We start from the raw sequence: 21999 nt of genomic DNA on the forward strand, positions 1-21999 counted from the left end.
ATTAATCAACAGTGTAATACAAGCCGTTGCAAAACAGCATTGTTGTAATAAAGCAATTAAAAAAACAAAAACACTAGTCTACTGCAAGTCTGCAACTAATATTGTGCAAAGATGTTCTCTGACATGTTAGAGCACCCTCCGGAGTGCAACTGCTGTAGTTACAACCATGTAGAAATACAATGCACCAAAGTTCAGCTTTTCACGGTTGTGCCTATGATGTATGAATCATTTGCGTATCAGGTTAATTTGAAGATATAAAATAGTTAACCATCAATAACTTTTCATTCCATTTCTTTTAGCAAATGAGGGAGTTTGAGGGATTCTGTTTTAATGTTAACTGAAGCTGGATCTAAGGAGCCCCCATGTGGCCACCAGAGGCTCTTTTTGCTTTCCAGTTATCAGCATCAGACAGATGTGTCTGGGTTGTAAAGGTGGACTTTCTACAGGTGAGGTGAAACTACTAGCTCCACTTTTCATCGGGAGTTAAAAGGGACCCTTACACAGCACACAAACAAAGGACGGTTCTGAGGTTTTTTGTTTCATAGTCAGAAGAAGAGGGGAGGATCCACCTGTTCAACTAACATGCATTATCAGTAAATATGCTGTTTTACAAGATTAAATTTGCTTCTGTGAACATGTGACATGTGAAGCAATGGTCATTTGTCATCAAACTTTGATTAAAAGCCTTGTATCGACCCATACCAACCTGGAATAAGACAATTAATATGACTTCTTGTACTTTTGTCTCCGATTGTTGGCACTCTTGTCTCTCATCCCTGGTATAAAGAAACTGACACACATACAAGAACATGACAGTGATGACCTTGAACACCATCTGCCCATTAGGCCCCTATATAGCTGTGAAGGACGTTATGCTTGTGGGATGAAAGTATGAGCTGTTTCACTGGGACTATGGCCTCAAAAAGTGGTGACCTCCATAAATATTAATTATTCCAAGCACTGAAATGACCTCCCATTAGTGTGTCCTTCCAGCACTAACTTATATCAATGACATCTTAGATAAGTACACTTGGCTGAAGTTGCAGACGTGTCACACGTGACTGAAATAAAAACCATAGAGGTACAGATGTCCATTTTGAAATTTTTCTGCATGATTAACAGCAAAAATAGATTAACTGTTATAGATCTAGATTTTATAATGTGCTCTACATGCATGCTTAAATTATATTCCTTTCAGAAAAATCTAGAAAATGCAGAGGCGGGCAAAGTATGACATTCACTGCTATGTTTAATGATGTAAATGTTTAATAACTTTCATAAAAATATATATACATGAAACCAACATGAAATTAAAAATCACTTGTAAATCAAGTGTTACATAAATATATATTATGCTAAAGTCTTCCTGTACTGTCTTTTTAAGACAGTTGTGAATAAATAAATAGTGACAAACATCTAAAAACAGTTTGCAATCCTGAGACTACAGTGGGGTAGTGCTAGTACATTTCTTCTCTACATACAGTACCTCTTGTACATTAAAACTTAAAAGTGTAGCCTAAGCTACAGTAGTCAATTTACACTATTTAGGCACATGCTACAATACTCACAAGATAAAATTAAAAATACTTTACAGTATTAAGCAGGCAGAATCAAAATATTGTTCTGGAATGTATTAAAGCTCCCACTGATCATTTAACATCACGGTCCCAGATGTGAGGAGATCTGAAGAGGAAATGAAACAACTTTTAATACAATCATTTGACATTGTGTTAAGAAATACTTCATTGTAGATGAATGAATGCACAGAAAATTATATGAATAACTAAACAAATACATATAATTCTTATTAATATAATTTATAAATGCATCTGACTTCACCTATATGTCTGTACTTACATTTTAAAATAAGGCACTGCTCTCTCAGCGGCTCTGGCTTTGTTCGCCAGATGGCAGTGTAGCACCAGAGCAGGAAGCATGGGAGAGAAGGGAGTTGGAGTTCTTTGATAATGTGGGGGTAGAGTAACACTCTGACCATTCTGTCGGGACTTCTTCTGGGTTATCCAAGAGTAGGGTGTCTTCCTCGTCTTTTTCTAGAGGAAACACTCGTGACTCCCAGGGTGTCTGAGGCTACCAGAGGAAAGAGGGCAAATAATGGAAGTGAGTCACAATTCTGTAAATATAAATTAACATGAACATTTTGGTGCTAGTATGTGCTATACGTTTCAGTTTCTATGGACACAAGAGTGAAAATATAACACATGAAGCATGAGCCTTAGATACTTTGAAATAGTCAAAAGATACATAAAGAATGTGCTACAAGTTCTAAATAAAACTCTGATTACTTACTATATCACTCCCTACATTGAATTTAGACTTTGAAGGCTGTATCATTGGGTGCATAAATCGGATTCCTTTATAAAAAATAAAAAAATCCATCCATCCATCCATCTTCTCCCACTTATCCGTCAGGGTCACGGAGGTAACAGCTCCAGCAGAGAGCCCTGAAACTTCTCTTTCCCTGGCCACATCAGCCAGCTCTGGCTGGGGGATTCCAAGGCGCTCCCAAGCCAGCGAAGAGATATAATCCCTCCACTTGGTCCTAGGTCTACCCTTCTGTCTCTTCCAGCTGGACGTGCCTGGAACACCTCCCTAGGGAGGCGCCCAGGTGGCATCCTCAATAGGTGCCCGAACCACCTCAACTGGCTCCTTTCAATGCAAAGGAGCAGCGGTTCTACTCTGAGTCCCTCCCGGATGACTGAACTTCTCACCTTATCCCTAAGGGAGATGCCAGCCACCCTGCGGAGCAATCCCCTTTCGGCCGCTTGTATCCGCAATCTCGTTCTTTCGGTCATGACCCATCCTTCATGACCATAGATGAGGGTAGGAACGAAAAGGCCCGGTAGACAGAGAGTTTTGCCTTCTGGCTCAGCTCTCTTTTCGTCACAACGGTGCAGGTAAAGCGACTGCAGTACCGCTCCCGCTGCTCCGATTCTCCGGCCCATCTCACGCTCCACTGTTCCCTCACTCGAGAACAAGACCCCGAGATACTTGAACTCCTTCACTTGGGGTAAGGCCCCATTCCCTACCTGGAGTGGACAGTCCATCGGTTTCCTGATGAGAACCATGGCCTCAGATTTGGAGGTGCTGATCCTCATCCAGTCGGTCCGACATGCTACCGAGGACCCGGACACAGTTCTCGCTTTGGGAGTACAGAGATTGGATGGCCCCGAGTAGAGACCCCCTCACCCCATACTCCCGCTGCACCTCCCACAGTATCTCCCTGGGAACCCGGTCATACGCCTTCTCAAAATCCACAAAGCACATGTAGACCGGATGAGCGTACTCCCAGGCCCCCTCCAGGATCCTTGCGAGAGTGAAAAACTGGTCCGCCGTTCCACGACCAGGACGAAATCCGCATTGTTCCTCCTCAATCTGAGGTTCGACCAATCGGCCGGACCCTCCTTTCCAGCACCTTAGAGTAAACTTTCCCGGAGAGGCTGAGTAATGTGATGCCTCTGTAATTGGCACACACCCTCTGATCCCCCTTTTTAAAAAGAGGAACCAACACCCCGGTCTGCCACTCCTTTGGTACTGTTATAAAAAAAATGCTGTGCTTTAATCAGCGTTCATATGGGTGCTGGATACCATTATAAGGGCAACAAAGTGAGGTGGGGGATATTTGTGGTGTGGAGACATTGATTTGGACCGTCTGGTTTAGCAGCAACTAATTTCTTCTCCAATCAAAGCGAAGTGGTACAAAGCACCGCAATCAGAATCAAATCAACCAGAGCGAAGTGGAGACAAGTATCTGTGTGGGCTTTCAAGGATATATCTAGGCTACCTACACAATATAACTAGGGGAAGAGTATTGATGACACATTTCTTTCCACTTTATACTTTCCCTCTCTTATTTGAAGCACATCATACCACAGACACATCTTTAATTGGAGTGTTACAGAAAATATCCGTTGTGTATCCGACATATTTGTTATTTTCGTTGATTTTTATTGTAAAGCACTTTGAAAATGTTCTATATACATAAAGTGTATTATGATTCACCCACTATGTTAGAGATATGGCATCAAAATTAAACCGCCAATGGAAAATCGCTGTGTATGACCCTCCTCCCTCGTATGGCCCCTGAATCAGCATACTTGGGGTTTCAGCTGTGGTGCTTTTGATCTTACCAGCCACTCCTCTGGGCTTTGCTGTTCATCAGTATCCAGCAGCTGAGCACAACTCAATTCAGCAGAGCCCTCCTCTCCTGATGTGCACATCCCGCCCCCACTGCAAGACAACCTGCTGGCAGAGAGAGAAAAACAAGCATACCCCATCAAACTTCACGAGGAAACTACTCAACATTCCCCTTTCACACAAGCTATATTTACATGCACAGAGATGAGCCAGCCAAGTATGCAATGGTTGCAACTGCACAGTCAGCACAGAAAGTGAGTCCGGGATTTTATAAAATTCCTTTTCTGATAGAGCAACACTGATCGACATTTCAGATGTTTGAAAAGGCTAATATTTCTCACAATCAACCTGATTCATGTAGTTCCCTTTGCATTTTCATATCACCTGATGTTATAGTATTTAAATGAACGATGGAGTTTTGAGCCTGTGAGTGTTATTTTTGTTTTTGTCTTTGGTTTTCACCTTTTAGGAAGTCTGCAGCATTTTCTTTTCGCCCATGATGGCCAGCGCAGCTTCTCTCTCTGCTCTAATTCCTGGTGTCTCTGGGCTACAATCTTGTTATTGTTATCCTCCTCCTGAAAGAAACACATACAGAGAGATAAAGATGATATTTTCTGCAAATAGCCAAAAAACAACATATTACCAAAGAGATGAGACATTACCTGGCCCTCCTCTTTGTCCTCCTCTTTCTCTGACTCACTGGTCAGAGATAAGGTGTCAACCACCCGCCAGCTGCAGAGAAAGATAGACTTTTGGTGTGTTTTTTGTGACAGACATGGTGGGGGACAGTGTGCATAGCATTTTTCTAATTGAATGCATGTTTAATTACAGCCATATTATGCATCAGACATGCATGAAAACCCGCAGAAACTATAAAAATGTATTGTGAGATATTGAATCAAGCACTACTTTTGAAATAAAATGACTTATTTGATGAATGATATAAAAAAAACACTATGGGAAGTATGAAAACCAACAGACAAAATCTCTTTCACTTTATTTTTTTAAATATTTAATGTGGTTTATGAGATTTTTTGACTCAAATGACACAATCAACTTTGTCATTAACAATTCTATGCAACTCCTTCTGAGGCAGTTTTATTTCATACCTTGGTGTCAGGATGTCTTTGTACTGCAGCTTTTCTACTTTAGCCAGCGACATGGGGATGACAATGTTGTTGATGTTGTACACACTCTCTCCCTGTCGTCTGCGAACACAGCCCTAAAATGAAACATGGAGTGACAGTTCACACCAACAAGAATTTCTCACACATTTTATGTCATCCTACATCACCATTGTTGCCGTGATACAGGCTTTCTGTTGACTGTAGCTTCATCATATTTAACTCATATGCACATTGTTTACAAGTTAAATTCTAGTATTGACCCGGTTTAAGGGTCAACGTTAATACAGTTTGGTTTTGGTTAAAGGTATACATGAATGAGGGTTCTCAGAAGTTTAAGTAAAAAAATGTGTGTATTACCCGTGAGGCCTGCTTGTGCGGCATCTGTGTGTAGCAGTCGTCCAGCACTTCATCTGAACTGTCTAGGTCACAGAGCTGGTACAGGTCATCTTTCTCATCTGGGTATAACACAAACACACAATTGAGACTAGGGTTTAGCTGCAGAAGACACTACATTATACACAAAACCTTAAAAATACTTACTATGAAACTGGAATATAGTAGGCAAACATAAACGTGTATATACACACACCTTCTAACAGCCTGTGGATGTGTTTTCTCTTCCTTTTTCTCTGGTTGGCTTTCCGGTGTTGACTCTGAGCAGAGCCTGCCATCCTGATAGGGGACAGACCCATAACTCTGCTTTTATGATGTCTTGCACGCTGCTTGTATTTGTGACCTACAACAAAACACACAGAGAATCACACACAATCTCAGTAAACACAGCACACAAATTTCCTTTCTTTCCTATTTTCCCTTTAGTTCATCAGGGATTTTCTGTCTTGGTTGAAGTGAACAAAACCTAAACCATTAGTCCCATTATTTTGGCTGGTGAATTCTTAGTTTTATCAGCTTAACTCACACCATCAATGAAAATAACTTGCTTACAAAATGTTAAATGTTTAATCTCTTTCTCTTCATTAACCAAGTAAAACTGCTTAAAGAAATGGATCTAAAGACACTTTGATGGATAGAGGTCTTGTATATATACAGTGGGGCAAAAAAGTATTTAGTCAGCCACCAATTGTGCAAGTTCTCCCATTTAAAAAGATGAGAGAGGCCTGTAATTTTTATCATAGGTATACCTCAACTATGAGAGACAGAATGAGAAAAAAAAATCCAGGAAATCACATTGTAGGATTTTTAATGAATTAATTTTCAGATTATTGTGGAAAATAAGTATTTGGTCAATAACAAAAGTTCATCTCAATACTTTGTTATATACCCTTTGTTGGCAATGACAGAGGTCAAACGTTTTCTGTAAGTCTTCACAAGGTTTTCACACACTGTTGCTGGTATTTTGGCCCATTCCTCCATGCAGATCTCCTCTAAAGCAGTGATGTTTTGGGGCTGTCACTGGGCAACACGGACTTTCAACTCCCTCCAAAGATTTTCTATGGGGTTGAGATCTGGAGACTGGCTAGGCCACTCCAGGACCTTGAAATGCTTCTTACGAAGCCACTCCTTCGTTGCCCTGGCGGTGTGTTTGGGATCATTGACATGATGAAAGACCCAGCCACGCTTAATCTTCAGTGCCCTTGCTGATGGAAGGAGGTTTTCACTCAAAATCTCACGATACATGGCCCCATTCATTCTTTCCTTTACACGGATCAGTCGTCCTGGTCCCTTTGCAGAAAAACAGCCCCAAAGCATGATGTTTCCACCCCCATGCTTCACAGTAGGTGTGGTGTTCTTTGAATGCAACTCTGCATTCTTTCTCCTCCAAACACAACAAGTTGAGTTTTTACCAAAAAGTTCTATTTTGGTTTCATCTGACCATATGACATTCTCCCAATCCTCTTCTGGATCATCCAAATGCCCTCTAGCAAACTTCCGACGGGCCTGGACATGTACTGGCTTAAGCAGGGGGACACGTCTGGAACTGCAGGATTTAAGTCCCTGGCGGCATAGTGTGTTACTGATGGTAGCCTCTGTTACTTTGGTCCCAGCTCTCTGCAGGTCATTCACTAGGTCCCCCCGTGTGGTTCTGGGATTTTTGCTCACCGTTCTTGTGATCATTTTGACCCCACGGGGTGAGATCTTGCATGGAGCCCCAGATCGAGGGAGATTAGCAGTGGTCTTGTATGTCTTCCATTTTCTAATAATTGCTCCCACAGTTGATTTCTTCACACCAAGCTGCTTACCTATTGCAGATTCACTTTTCCCAGCCTGGTGCAGGTCTACAATTTTGTCTCTGGTCTCCTTTGACAGCTCTTTGGTCTTGGCCATAGTGGAGTTTGGAGTATGACTGTTTGAGGTTGTGGACATGTGTCTTTTATACTGATAACGAGTTCAAAAAGGTGCCATTAATACAGGTAACGAGTGGAGGACAGAGGAGCCTCTTAAAGAAGAAGTTACAGGTCTGTGAGAGCCAGAAATCTTGCTTGTTTGTAGGTGACCAAATACTTATTTTACCGAGGAATTTACCAATTAATTCATTAAAATCCTACAATGTGATTTCCTGGATTTTTTTTTCTCATTCTGTCTCTCACAGTTGAGGTATACCTATGATAAAAATTACAGGCCTCTCTCATCTTTCTAAATGGGAGAACTTGCACAATTGGTGGCTGACTAAATACTTTTTTGCCCCACTGTATATATATTTTTGTAACCTGCCTGCCAGTGTTACGGATATTAAAGATGCATTTACACACATACACACACTTGTTTTAGCCTTGTTCTATTGCTGTGGTCAGTGATGACTGGAAACTGCTGCTAGTTTTAAACAGAACTTTAACCAAACTCATTAGGAGAAAAGAAGATAGAAGCGGAAGTATAAAAGGAACTGTAAGAAGGAATTAATGGACTGATGCCTGGGATCCACCTTAAATTTAAATAATAAAGTACATTATTTGTACTGTAGTGCCTGCACTAACAGTTAACTATTAATTCCTTCATGTCATTATTTATTATTGTTCATAGCATTTGACCATACCACCATTGCCTGCTTGCTTTGATTGTTTACGTAACCTGATTCTATTTATGCTACAATCACCTATGACAAGGGGTTTGTTGATGTGGAAGGCTATTATCGAAGGTGAGGTTAACTTGAAAGAACGGACGGAGAGGAAAGGAGAATACAATCATTCAAGCCGACAAGAAATCAATAGAGAGGTGGGTAAGTGACATCTTCATCAATTTCTAATCGGCCTCCTTTGTGTTTCCTACTATACTCTCTCCCTACTTCTACTACATCACTTATTGCCTTTCTTTTAAATCCACCGTTTCATTAAACACAGAAAAGAAAGAAGTCCATTGAAACGTTTCGTCGATGAGGGAAAATGCTTAAAACAATCAGGGTGATGGAACTACTTGAAACCCTGAAACCAGAGCTGCCAGAGGCCTTTGCAGAAGTAAGTAATTGTTCATTAGCATCAGACTGATATCCAAAGACATGTATTGACTCTGCTCAAATGCCAAATGATAACTGCTCAGTTGGAAGCTTCAAACAGACACAGCGTGATATCTGACATGCAAAGGATAACTTGTGATGATATACACATTAAAAAGGTTTTGACTGGAAGTGGGAGCAGGTAGTGAAGACTTGTAATTCACATTAAATAACTATTGACTTCAAAAACAGACTTCAGTGCTGCTGCAGCACAGCAAAGAGAAGTGGATCAAAGCCAGCAAGTACAGCAACAAGAATACAGGTGCAGTCTGTTAAATAGCACCTCTGCCTTCCTGTCAATTCCATTACTACTCAACACAGCTTGATACAGTCTTATTCACATACATTCTGTGAGATGCTACATGGCACAGCAAATTAATAGAAGTAAAGTAAATGTAGAGTAAAGGGCAGGATCTTACTGTTGTGCATTGGTGTGGAGCTGCATCTGTTGTAGAGGGATAGATTAGATGGTTCGGCATTTATAATCAAAGGCCTGAGGGACCATTCCTCTCTGGCCTGGGCTCTGTTTGATTGATTGTACTGAGGAGTACCTGAAAGAAGATGAGACAATTCTGCTGTAAGTATGTGGTTAAAACACTGTTACTCAGCACATCTTTTAATGCAAGCATGCAATAAAAGGCAAAAAAAACAAAGGCAGTGTATGACGCAAGTCAAAGCAACCACATTCATTGTTCGGTATTCCAGCCCACACACTGGCAGCCTCTTGATGCAAAGTAAGACATCATGATGTACCACTGTTATAGTCCATGTGCCCATCTATCACTACTTCTGTGTGGCCTGCCTGGTGTCAACTGGCAAATGACACAAGATGGCAGGTGTGTGTTGCACCTCAGAGTCGGTTTACCATGTCAAATTAAACAAATACAATACTCTTGTGAACTGCACCTTTCAAGAAACAGTAAATTAATCAAATGTACCATGTTCTAGCTTCTTTTTTTTCATAAAAAGGTGATATAAGTTTCCTTGTCTTCCACATATTTAATGTTAAATAGCATTTTCACACTCATACCATTCACAAAATGTTATGAAGCCATTTTAAAATGTATCATACCAAATGAAAGAGACACTGCAGTGTAAGGATTGGAGCTGGGGGTCTGAGAGGACAGGACCCTGCTGGAGCTACAGTCAGGGTCAGAGCACAGGACTACAGGGTCACAGGATGAATGACATGAACAGGAAGGTGATGAGACAGAAGAGGAATGAGTATACGTGGACCTCCCAGAGTCCTGAATCACAAAAAGAGAAAAAAATACAAAGAAAGACGTTTATTTTTGAGATTATACTAAATGAGAAGTTAGTTTCTTAAAGTACTGTATAAACGTGGCCTTCTCTTTGTGTGTTTTTTAAAGTATGAGTCATAGGGAATTTAAGGGAGCTGCGCTCTGGGCGCACTGATTAAAGTAATTAAGTTGTTAACATGCTTTCTTTTGCATCTGGCAATATCACAATGGAGCTGCATAGTGCTGCTTCTTTTTCTAAAAGCTACAAACTCTATTAGGCTCTATGCTAGAGTTGTAGTGTTTGGCAAGCTGTTAAAACTCCAGGGTAAAATCCAATGTACCTTTACATTTTAAACTGTTGGATTTAAACATAAGATATACAGTAAATCTTTAAAATGGTTAATATATTTTGATATGTGCTAAAAAAGAGCAACGAGGGGATTAGAAAACAAAACTCAAACCTTGTGTTTTCACTATAAGCACCACTGACTAAAACATTAAGATCACGCCAAATCAAAACTATTTTCCATTACTTAATTATTTGATTTATTATAATACTATATTGACTTAAATGCAGACAAAAACACGCAAAACTAAACTGAAGTAAAAGTATTGAGTATTATATAATGTATGAGTTCTTAGTCAATCCCTTAAAACCTAACACAGAAATGTCCCCAGACTACATAAAGGCCATAGCTTTAAAATAATCACATGCACCCGTTTACTAGAGGCGAGTCATAGTTGCTTACATTTGAATTATTTATTATAGAATCACAAATGTAGGCCTATAATTGGGATTAATAATTTATGTACTATGGTGAAGTAAACTTGGGCAGCAATACAGTAATCAGGCCTAGTGCTGAAGTCATCTTGATTAACGTCTTCACAATCACTTCCTCAGAATTAAGAGGGGGAAAATGCAAATGTATTTAACATCCATCCATTATCCTCACTGTGCAGGGACATGGGTGGCACTAATGAATAGATTCTAATGTATTCCTGTAGAGAAAAACATTTATTTTACAAGCACAGGCTGCTTCAAAATAAGAATAAGTGTATGCAGTTAACAAGTAATAATACTAACTGGATGCAATATAATTCCAATAACACACAAAATAAAGGCATTGCATATTTGGGGTCAGACTTCTTTTATGTCATTTTTAATTATGGGAAGATAAATATTTAGAAATGTGTCCATGTTCTTCATCATGTCACATTGATGTGTGTGTGTGAGAGTTTCATATGTAAATGGGAAGATGGATAGACTGGGAAATGGAGGAGACTGCTTGTGTGCTTACCTGTGCACTGCTGGAGTTGCAGATGGTGAAAGCAAACAGTTTAGGCTTGTGGTAGGTGACCAGGGGTCGGGTGCGGGCACACACGCACGACACATTAGATTTGAAGAGCCTCCTGTTCCCCAGTCTCTTTTTCTTAGAGCGCCCAGGGACAAAAATGTCACCTTCTCTCTGACCACTGCAAGAACGACATCAGGGGGGGTAGAAGAATTCATTGTTGGTCATAGGTCGTCTTTTAGAATAACAACCAGAAACAAACAAAGGCTTGTAACATGCATAAACAGGGTGAATAACTGTCTTTCTTTTAATCACATGGCTTTTATCTTCAGAGCCAGACAGAGAGTTAAAAAGGCAGCAGGAAGAAAAGACATGAAGGGATGATTCAAGTCATGCCAGATGGCAGGGGACCGGGCAGGCTGTTTGACTGGGTTACATTACAACAACCTTGATCATTCAGAATATAGCATACTCCTAACCCAGAAAATGTACAAACCTCTGCAGGTACAAGATTCTCTGTGTCTATATTAAATTCCATGTAATTTCTGTGGTACTACAAACACAGCTAAAATGTATATATTACTATAGGTGCTGCAAATCCTTACAGTGTCATGCTCAGACAGTTAGATAGCAGTTAGTGTGTGTGTGTGTGTGTGTGTGTGTGTGTGTGTGTGTGTGTGTGTGTGTGTGTGTGTGTGTGTGTGTGTGTGTGTTTTGCTCTGTACCTTGTGAAGGCTGTCTTGCCTTTCCAGGTGTGTGGTGTCTGTTTAGATAGCGGTGAATAGCTGAGAGGAGGCATCAGACTGTTGACAATCTGGCTGAGCTGGGCACTCTGCAACAAAGAAATCATCCGTATTATGCTTTTCATAAAGGATACAATCAAAAATAATGGAATGATCAGACTGATAAATATACAGAAGCACTCAGGTTAAGTGAAAATGCTCATTTCATTCTTTGTGTTATTGAGCTTCAAATATGCCTGGTGTTGTACAATAGGATTCAAAAGAGGCTTATTCTGGATGAAAATCTCTGTTGATATTTAGTTAGACATTTGGTGTAGACATCCAAAACATTTTATTTGGCCAAACAAACTCATTTATGTCAAGTGAAATGAAAACACACAGCAGAGATTTTGTCTATCACCTAGTTACAGGCAATTTTGTACACATTTTGTACTTGAGTATCAGCCTTCTCAAAGTAGGTAAACATAACAATGCTTAAGTGTTATTTTTGAATCTATGTCAAATGTTTAATATAATTCTTAAACTAGAACAGATTGACATCTTTTTATGGCATTAAAACTTGCACTTTGATTAACAGGGAATTTTCTGCATCAGCTCCCCTTCTACAACAGATTAAATCCCTTTAGGCTTCACAAAGCAGCAGGAATTTGCATTCCATATGCAGTCTCCCTATCTAGCATAACAGCTAAAGGTCAAGCAACATGCATACCTTAATTAATCTGTTGAACCTCCTCTACCTCCTGTGCTTTTCTACACAACAAACACATTTGGAAGGTATGGAGTTAGATTGGAGAATATTACTATTCCTCTTGAATCCAGACTCTCTACACAGCTAGTACAACTTGAGTCTCTTTACTATTTCCTCCCTCCTACCTGTCTCTCTATGTTGTACAGAAGGCGTGTGGGGCTGCAGGGTTCATTGTCAGCGTCTGATCCGGCTGTGCGGGATAACCCAGCCAGTTCTCTCAGCAGGGTCTGCTGAATCTGTCTGTCTGTCAGTGGCTGGGACTCAGCAAGCACCACACCACCCTTAGATACACACACACACACACACACACACACACACACACACACACACACACACACACACACACACACACACACACACACACACACACACACACACACACACACACACACACACACACACACACACACACACACACACACACACACACACACACACACACACACACACACACACACACACACACACAAATAACATGAGTTCAACTTTTACAATTCATATACTCAACTTTTGGGAGAGTCTGTCTGAACAAAAAAATAGCCTGTTTTTAAATCCTTGCAATAAATATGGACATTTTCATGGATTATTCACCAGGATTCATATTCCAAATATTTGGTTGTATATTGAGCCATGCATTGAATTAACTTTTTAACATTTATTAAACGGGTTTATCTGTGAGAACATTCCATGACAGCTGCTTGCATTCTTTTATGTAGCTTTAAAGTGGGACTACAGTGGCGCATTTTTCTAAGAGAGATGTTTTCTGAAGTTCCATGTTACAATATTACAGCAACAATTGGCAGAACATTTACATTCTCTTCACACAAATCTGACTTGTTTCAAGGCCTCAGTTAAAGCCCTTAATCTATAGCTGTACATTGTCTCAATTGCCATTTATTAGGGTCTTTACAGAGGGCTTTTGTCTTACCTTGCAAGAACGGATGTGCTTGTGGAGCTCCACCAGTTGTTGTGTCCTCCCTTCCAGCTCGGCCAGACGCAGCTGCAGCCAACTCCATCTGCTGCCCAGCTCCGCTCTCTGTTCCAGCCACCGCCTCTCACAGCTGCTGTTGCTGCTGCTGCTGCTGCTGGAGGACAGGGTGATGGATGACAGAGAAAGGACACTTAGACCCGTGTATTGGTATTGGTTCTATTACTCTCTGTCAAATGCTACAGACACTGATACAACCTCAAGATGAAAATGCTTCAGCCAAGAATACAGAAAATATTTCAAGATATTGAATGCAGTCATAAACTCCAGAACAATCTTTTACTGGAAGTGTGCGAAGAGGCAAGCATTCGAGAATCACTGGCAGGGAAATGTGTGTCACCAGTGGGAATAGAAACACAAAGAAGGAAGATTGAGAGACACAAAGAGAGCACTTACTGTACAGCACAATCCATTAGTCAATTCACACATTTGTACTGCAGCACTTTCTTCTTAAGACTTATTTTACAACAATCATGCTGCCATACCATCTAAAATATTTGGCATAATTTGCTGGAGCACAAAAGCTTTTCTAGGCCAAAGAATAAAACGCTGTTGATTTGTGCGGTTTGTATCCATAGCATGTTTCCATGGCTCTAGCCTGTTCAGTGAGCATTTATGTTCAGTGTGTGCGTGTGTGCGTGCGTGCGTGCGTGCGCCTCCAGCAGGGCAATAGTTGCTATGGTAGTGCTCTTGGACCTTGGCTAGGACAGGAGGGACTCCCCCCACTTCAAACACTCGGATGCAGGGCTGAGAAAGGTTAAGCCAGTCAGAAAGCAGCTATATAGAAGACATGACATTTCGTGTCGTGAGCTAGTTATTTTACTATATCAACTTGTGAAGTAAAATACCCAAAATGTTGGATGCTCGCCTGATCAAAATTGAACCCAGTGTTTTTGGTGGATTTAAATAAGAACTTTCCCAATGAAATCAAAGCTGGTTAATGACTGCTTCTAGACTGATTTGAATCAATTCTAAGCTAATATCCGTTGGTTAAGGCTCCCTCTTTACTCCACAGACAATGACCACACCTGGCTGCCCTGCAGCTCTTTCCAACTGTATAATGAGAAAATTCCTGGAATATTTGCCAAGCAGTGGGCGAGGAAAGGAGAGGAGAGGTTGCTGTATAGCTGGCAGTGTGCAAGCATTACATATTTTATAAAAAGATATTAACAATCCTAAATAAAATGAATGGTCTAGTTACCCACTGGCTACCCTCCAAAGTGAGAAAGTATGAGATTCCATAAACAAAACCAGCTTTCATTCAAGGCCAGCCCCGGCAAGTTGTAGTAGCTTTAAGGATTCCCCATTTGGATAGTATTTCCTGACTTTTGCAGAGGCTTTAGAACATTTGGGTGTGTCTTGTATTTAAGATTTCCAAACCTTTTCACAAATACTCCCAAAAATCTAAAATAACAAACCTACTGAAAACTAAAAATGTGCAACAGCTGGAGGTGTGAAAGACAGCTGCCATTGAGGTCGGCAATGTGGTTTCACATTAAGTCAAACGAACCATGTCACTGCTTTACAAGTTCATACTTAAAGTGTCAAAGGGCAACTGTTTCCACATTCTCTAAAGGGGGACAATGAGCTGTCCAGTTTCCAGCGAGGAGACATCCTCTTCAACGAGGAACCTGCCATAAAAACACCCCGGGGAAGGTTTACTGACGAAACACAGAGCATTGTTCGACAGACTCGTAGAAAAAGCAGGCTGACGATTCCAAGATGACTGAAGCTGGCCAAATAAAAAGACACACAAAAAACACCCTTTCTCATCCCTGCTTTCTCAGTGCTCATAAACATTGATTCAGGAAACACAAGGGTTGAAGAAGCACATCTAAGAAGAAAGGTCTAACTGGACCAAAGCCAGGACTAAGACCTTACCTTTCTTTTCCTGACACTGACGCATCCCTGACGTCACCACATTGCTGAATAGGAAATATATTAACCTAGTAACATGAGGTCGGTGGCTCAGGCATAGCTTATCTATCTCAAAGTAATCATATCTACACATAAACATGTTGAGCGAATAGTAACGATTAGCAGCTTTTTTTTTCAAATTATATTAATTATGTCAACATTACCATGAATCCACTTTGTATTCATACAAAAATATAAATTAATTGTTTATGAAAAGCTGCTACAAACATTAGAGACTTTCATTATACATCAGACGTTTTTATTTTTGTGAATAAGGAAGGCTAATAAAGATATGGTTGATTGAAAATAATGTCCTCGAAACTCAAAGTTTGGTAGCACTGGTTTAAAGTGCTTAACATGACCAACTGACCTGAATCTACATGTTTATACCTGGTCTGTTTGTCATTGCATTTTTAGCCAATTATGGGGTGTACAAACAAGAAACCAACATTTTGTTATTTTCACAGAAATAATTTTGGGTGCTTTTATGCTTTTATTGTGGTCGAATTGCTCCTATTTCATTTATTTAATGTTTCTCATTAACATATTTACTTTTGTGTCACATTATTAAGCAAACCAATACATCCAAACAGCAAACATATTCTAAATGATGGTTAAAATAAATGGGTGTGCTATGTACACCGTTTTTCTGCATGCGATACAGCTTTGTGGCTTGTAAACGCCATAAAAATACTCCTGACTGGATTTCCATCAATTTTTCTCGCCAACGGCAATATGACTCCCTAAGAGAAAGGATACGAGTAAAGCAGCAACGCCCTGACTAACCACACACACACACGAGCAGGTCACACACTTGAAAAATATTATTCAATATAACAAAGAGGAGCAAGATGTAGAGGAATGGCTGCCATGTGGCTTGCTGGCATGGCTGTGTTTATTTCCTAGCCTGTGGGCAATGTGAGCTGTTGAACATGTTATGACTGCAGCATGGAAAAAGAATGTGTGTGTGTGTGTGTGTGTGTGTGTGTGTGTGTGTGTGTGTGTGTGTGTGTGTGTGTGTGTGTGTGTGTGTGTGTGTGTGAGTATGGCTGAAAAATGTCCTCATACTCTCCACAGCTGGGAGGACAGAATTAGTGCTTACGGCAAACACAGTGTTAACTCTTCTGAGCGCCAAATAAAATATGTGCCCTACAGACACAGTGGAACTCTTTCACTCGGACAGCTGACTTTACAAATCGTATAATCTGTCATCCTGGAATAAGCCAGTCTTATTAAATCTGTGTTCTTTCAAACAAGTTTCTTCTCGCTGAGTTTCAGTATCTTCATTGTCCTGAACTCATTGGCTCCAGTGAGAACCACAGCTGGCTTCTGGCAACCTAATCCCAGAAAAGCATAACAAATCTTTTGGCATTGAGAGAGCAGTTCAGTTTGAGAAAATAGTTTCCTATTGTTTTCTACAACACTAGTTGGTAACTTCATATCTGACAATGTGTGAAATCACAACTTCATACACAAAATATATGAGGTTCAGGGGATTTCTCAAGTGTCTCTTTTGTAATGTGTTTATTTAGCTGGAATAACCAGCTGTGAAACATGTGATACTCACTGACTGAGGCTCTTAAAAGTTCAAAATAAGAGCAGACCTCGATTTCAAAGTGGCCCAATACATAAGAGACCAGCAAATAGGTCTTACTCAATTTGCTTAGTAAAATAGAAACTGACCATTCTCAGTGAGTGGAAAATTAGCTTTCGAATAAGCAGTGCAGCCCACTAAACAAGTATCAGTTTGCAAAAATGTATAACCAAAAGAATGGGTTTTATCTATTAACAAATCAGTTAATGGCTTCATATGATATTTGAGGTACAACATTTAAATATTTGATTAGCAGCTGCATTAAGGGATCCAGAAATGTAGTTTTTGTCAGATTAATGTTGCAAGTTAGGGTAAGGTTACATAAACTTCCACCTTCAGGATACTCACACAGGTGATGTTTTCTTTTTAGTGTGGATCCTAACTTTCTCTCCCTCCTCATCTGAGCTGCTGCTGGCTGTGGCCTCAGAGTCCAACGCCTCCTGCAGGCCTCTCAGCAGTGCCTGGCTGGAGCAGCTGAACTCTCCGAGCTCCGAGAAGGAAAATGAGGCTGTGGACGTCTCCAGCCAAGAACAATAGGCATCACTTTCCACTTGTGGAGGTAGTATACTGGAATGTATGGAGTCCGAGCTGTCCAGAGACACATCGCTGATTTGACATTGCTTTTTCAATCCTTCAAGTTGTTGGTCACAGTGTAGCAAAGCATGCTCTCCTAGCAGAGCTTGCAGTCTCCTCTGCAGCCTCTGAGCTCGGCTTTGCAGCCCTGCCTGCCTGCAGAGCTGCTCCTTCACAACTCTTGGTGTCACCTGGTCAGAATTCACCCTGCAATTGTAAGGCTGCACTGAAGATGCACTACGACAGCCCATTGGAGTCACTTTCCCCTGTGACAGTGTAGGTTGGAGTGCAAAGTATGGAGTGTAGCCATGGGAGACAATCTCCCCATGGCAATAAGAAGGAGGAACACTCGGGATAAAAGGGGAATGCTGCACATCATCACCACCTGGCCCACATTCAGGAGCAGCACTGTGTCCATGCAGCTGACAAGCCTCTTGGCTATTGTGCTCAGGGACTAAAAACATGTCGGGTACACCTGGGAAGACGCAGGCCACCTGATGTGAATCTCTCAGGCCTTTAGGGAAGGAGAGGAGGCTGAGGAGGGAGGCCGGGCTGGGGAGGAGCACCGTCTCACACTGTCTGCTAGATGCCTGCAGACATGGGGAGAGCACAGGGTTGGCAGGGAACTCCAGGGGGCTCACAGGGAGACACAGGTCCAGAGAGGGGAACAGGGAAAGGTTCAGCCACATCTTCTGGAGGTCACCATCATCTGTTAAGGCCATGTGAGATTCCAGCTCAGTATTACACATGACTCTTCCATCTGAGTCCATTCTGACCGAGGTAGGAGGAGAGGACAGGTGGATCCCATGGCCTTCTTTAAGGGTTTTGGTAAGGGCCGGGGCCATACCCCTGATGGTCAAGGTAGCCAAGCCAGCAGATTTCACCTTAGATTACCTGACAGTAAGAAAAACATGTAAGAAACTAATGGACATCCACTGATGTGATAAAAGTCACCAATAAAAGCAGAGCTGATACAAAATACTGTTTGTCTAGGAATACTGAGACCATAAAATGTGTTGGGGTTGGATTGGTGAATTGATAACCTTTCAAGACTCAGTAACATTACTGTATTTATCACGGATGGGAATAAAAGACATAGCCACATAGCATGGATGTAGCTGAACTAACTGTAAAGTAACATCATCTAGCTTACAGTGTGCATTTACACATTTGCCTTATGGTTACATGCAGTGGCAGACGAAGTACTCATGTATTTTAAATCATAGTGAAAGTACAAATACTGAAATGTAAACATACTCTGTTACAAGTAAAAGTCCTGCATTCAAAATCGTACTTAAGTAAAGTATAAAAGTATTGAGTACTTAGTGTGCGTCATGTACCATTTCAGAGTCATAAAATCATATAAATTATAAATAATTGTCGATGCAAAATGTGTTCATCAAGCTGGTGAAGCTGGTGTAGCTACTTTGAATGACTTGATATACTACTGCTGGAAATCTTAACCTATAATTATGTATCATAGTTTATCAAGTTTTGTTTATATTTTGTTATAGATAATATTTAAGAATATGTTCACTAACTTAGTCAAATAAATGTAGTTGAGTAAAAGGAACAATGCTGGCTTCCAACTTGTAGTGGAGTAGGAGTATAAAGTAGCATGAAATAAAAGTACTCTAGTAAAGTACAAGCACCCCAACATCGTACAGTACTCGAGTACATTACACCACTGGTTACAGGGTGTAAAGCCTCGTTTTGAGAATTTACGTTAAAAGTGCTCTCTGTACCCTTTAGTACTTGACACAGAAAAGAAATCCCTAATTTGTTCACACTATTTGTTTAAACTCTGGTTCAGTCAGGTTACAACGCCTACTGATCTAACGGAATAATAAAAGCAGGACCGCGGCTGTTTAAACGGTTTTAATAACAGTCACGTTAGCAGTTATGATGAGTTAGTGTGAAAGTTACCACAACAATAACACATGTTAATTTAGGGAGACAGGTAACTTAACAAGGGCTTTATTCGTTAAATTACACTGGTGGATGTACTCACAGGTTAAACCTAGATACGTCTAAACTAACATTACCAACAACATGAGAAACCGAGCCCGGACGTTAATAAAGTATTTTATAACGCATAACCGCTCACCTGATTGAACATCGTTTACTCCCGTAAGATTCACAGCTGGACAGTTAGATCTTTGGTTGTTTCCCTTGCCGATCGTTCCAGAAAATGATATCCGACCTGTTTATCTGACTATCAAACTCCCGGTAAAACGGGGACATTATTTCCCCCTGTTTATCGGTAGATCCGCCTTGCTGCTAACTGACACCTCCCTCCTTCTCCTTCTCCGATCAACTGCTACCGAGAGGAGCGAGGACGAGGGGCTGGACCACACTCATGATGCCTTCAGGGCCCCTTCAGAAGATCAGAATCGGCAGGTGTTGTCCTTAAATCAGTTTCCTTCACTACTTTCATTTCGAAAATGAATGTTTACTTGTGCCCAAATTTGGCCTTAAAATGTTGTATTTGTCTTTGTGATTTGATATTAAGGCTAAGTGTAACGTTAATTGCATTAAACACACATTAAATACAATAGTATTACTTATTTATCTTGTAAGTTTCAATGTAACATCTAATTAACACTTTGATTAATAGAATATCATCTTTTAAATATAGATCATATCTCAAGTATATAATAATTACAAGACACTTATTTTATCATTAAACATCAGTATCTTTCCAGTTAATGTAAGTTCCAGTTAATGTTATATTTTCTCAATACGTCAATTGTTTTTGAAAAGCACTTCAATAGAATAGAAACTACTACTAACTAAATTGTTAAATAAATTGTTTTATAAACAGCTACATAAATCAGTGCCGTTGTAACTGCTGTATAGGAAAGAGATTACTTTCATTTTTGACTCGTTGAAATGTGAGCCTTTGCCATGATTTAAAAAATTTAACTTAGAAAACATCAGGAATCATGGTATGTAGAAGGGCCTGTAACCTCCATCCATTCATATGGCATAATTGTATGGATAAATTACTATTACAAAAAGTTATGGTTTTTAGTCCAATGGTTTATGGGGTATGCTGACCTAAACACCAAAGAATGGGGATAATAGATGTGAAGCAACAATTAAAATATTGTTACATTTAATAATGAAATGTATACACTGAGCCTCAACACAAGAAATACAAGGAGCCTACAGATGTGTTTTACAAAGATACTCTCATAGATTTTGGATTAAATGGAAACATGTGAAGATAATATGAAATGAAGCAATTACAGAGCTCAAAACACGATAGAAATATTACTCATCATTTTTTCACAATTTAGAGGGCACCTTACCATCAATAACATAAAAACATAACAAATCGTATACATCTAATCAGTAAATAGATTTCAAGTTACAAACCGTATGTTATAATGTAAACATAACAATTCAAATAAAGTGTTCAAACACTATAGAAGCTTTTTTCTGCTAGAAAAGTTGACATAAAGAAATATTTAGTGTTAGCCTAAGAATTTCTGCTTACATATATCATCATGGTTTTATATTTGTTTCACTGTGTTGTTCTTTTTGACTAAAGATACCCCATGCAAGATCTTTGCTTATAATTATAACAGTGATTGTCTCTTTTACATTAATATTGTAAGCTTCAGGGGCAGCTTGATGTTCATTTCACCTCACCAGTGTCCTGTCTTCTGGTGTGAGCTCCAGTCTCATCTTCCTTGTTCAGTCTGTTGTACTCTGCAGCATCGAGCTGCTCTGAGCCAGATGTCTGCTGCTCTCTGCCTGAATACAGCCTGACCAGCTCCCAGGTTCAGCGTAGTGCCAGACATGTACACGTTAGTGACTGTGAAATGTGTGATTGGACTGATGAACACAAGGGCATATTTCTGGGAATAAAACTTGTACATAGTCCACACAGTGCAGATCATGTACAGGACTCCCTGTAGGATGCCAGTGACGGTGACCCTCACCTGGCTGCGTAACCGTGGAGAGCACACTGGCTGTCCGTTTTCTGCCATACGACGCATGTGTCCACACAGGTAGACTACAGTACAAACGTTCGACATCACCATCACACCCAGACAGAAAAAGAAGTGGATCTTCAGAATGAAAACCAGAATGAAGAACATATCTTTGAGCCATTTCGAGAAAGATACCACAGTGTCTTGATGCATTGTGGAATTGTTCGATCCA

General features: G+C 40.3%; 1 protein-coding gene across 3 annotated transcripts; it reads right to left on the bottom strand.

Moving 5' to 3' along the window:
* Window positions 1–1248: 1248 nt before the first annotated feature.
* Window positions 1249–20134, bottom strand: kansl1l (KAT8 regulatory NSL complex subunit 1-like). 3 transcript variants are annotated; one of them, XM_063886980.1, is made up of 16 exons: window positions 19934–20134; window positions 17602–18720; window positions 13683–13836; window positions 12880–13035; window positions 11989–12095; window positions 11270–11444; window positions 9803–9977; window positions 9150–9281; window positions 5872–6018; window positions 5640–5737; window positions 5265–5377; window positions 4818–4887; window positions 4618–4730; window positions 4149–4263; window positions 1858–2088; window positions 1249–1683 (listed from the first exon to the last, which is right to left on the bottom strand). In XM_063886980.1, the coding sequence occupies exons 2-15, from the start codon at window positions 18669–18671 to the stop codon at window positions 1882–1884; spliced, it is 2832 nt and encodes a 943-aa protein (XP_063743050.1). In that variant the 5' UTR covers window positions 18672–18720; window positions 19934–20134; the 3' UTR covers window positions 1249–1683; window positions 1858–1881. The 3 variants fall into 3 exon arrangements, with proteins under 3 accessions (XP_063743050.1, XP_063743051.1, XP_063743049.1); XM_063886981.1 differs by having other exon boundaries at window positions 4149–4260; window positions 13683–13839; XM_063886979.1 differs by having other exon boundaries at window positions 13683–13839.
* Window positions 20135–21999: the final 1865 nt, after the last annotated feature.

The sequence above is a fragment of the Eleginops maclovinus genome, chromosome 7 (genome assembly GCF_036324505.1).
Source record: "Eleginops maclovinus isolate JMC-PN-2008 ecotype Puerto Natales chromosome 7, JC_Emac_rtc_rv5, whole genome shotgun sequence".
NCBI classification, from domain to species: domain Eukaryota; kingdom Metazoa; phylum Chordata; class Actinopteri; order Perciformes; family Eleginopidae; genus Eleginops; species Eleginops maclovinus.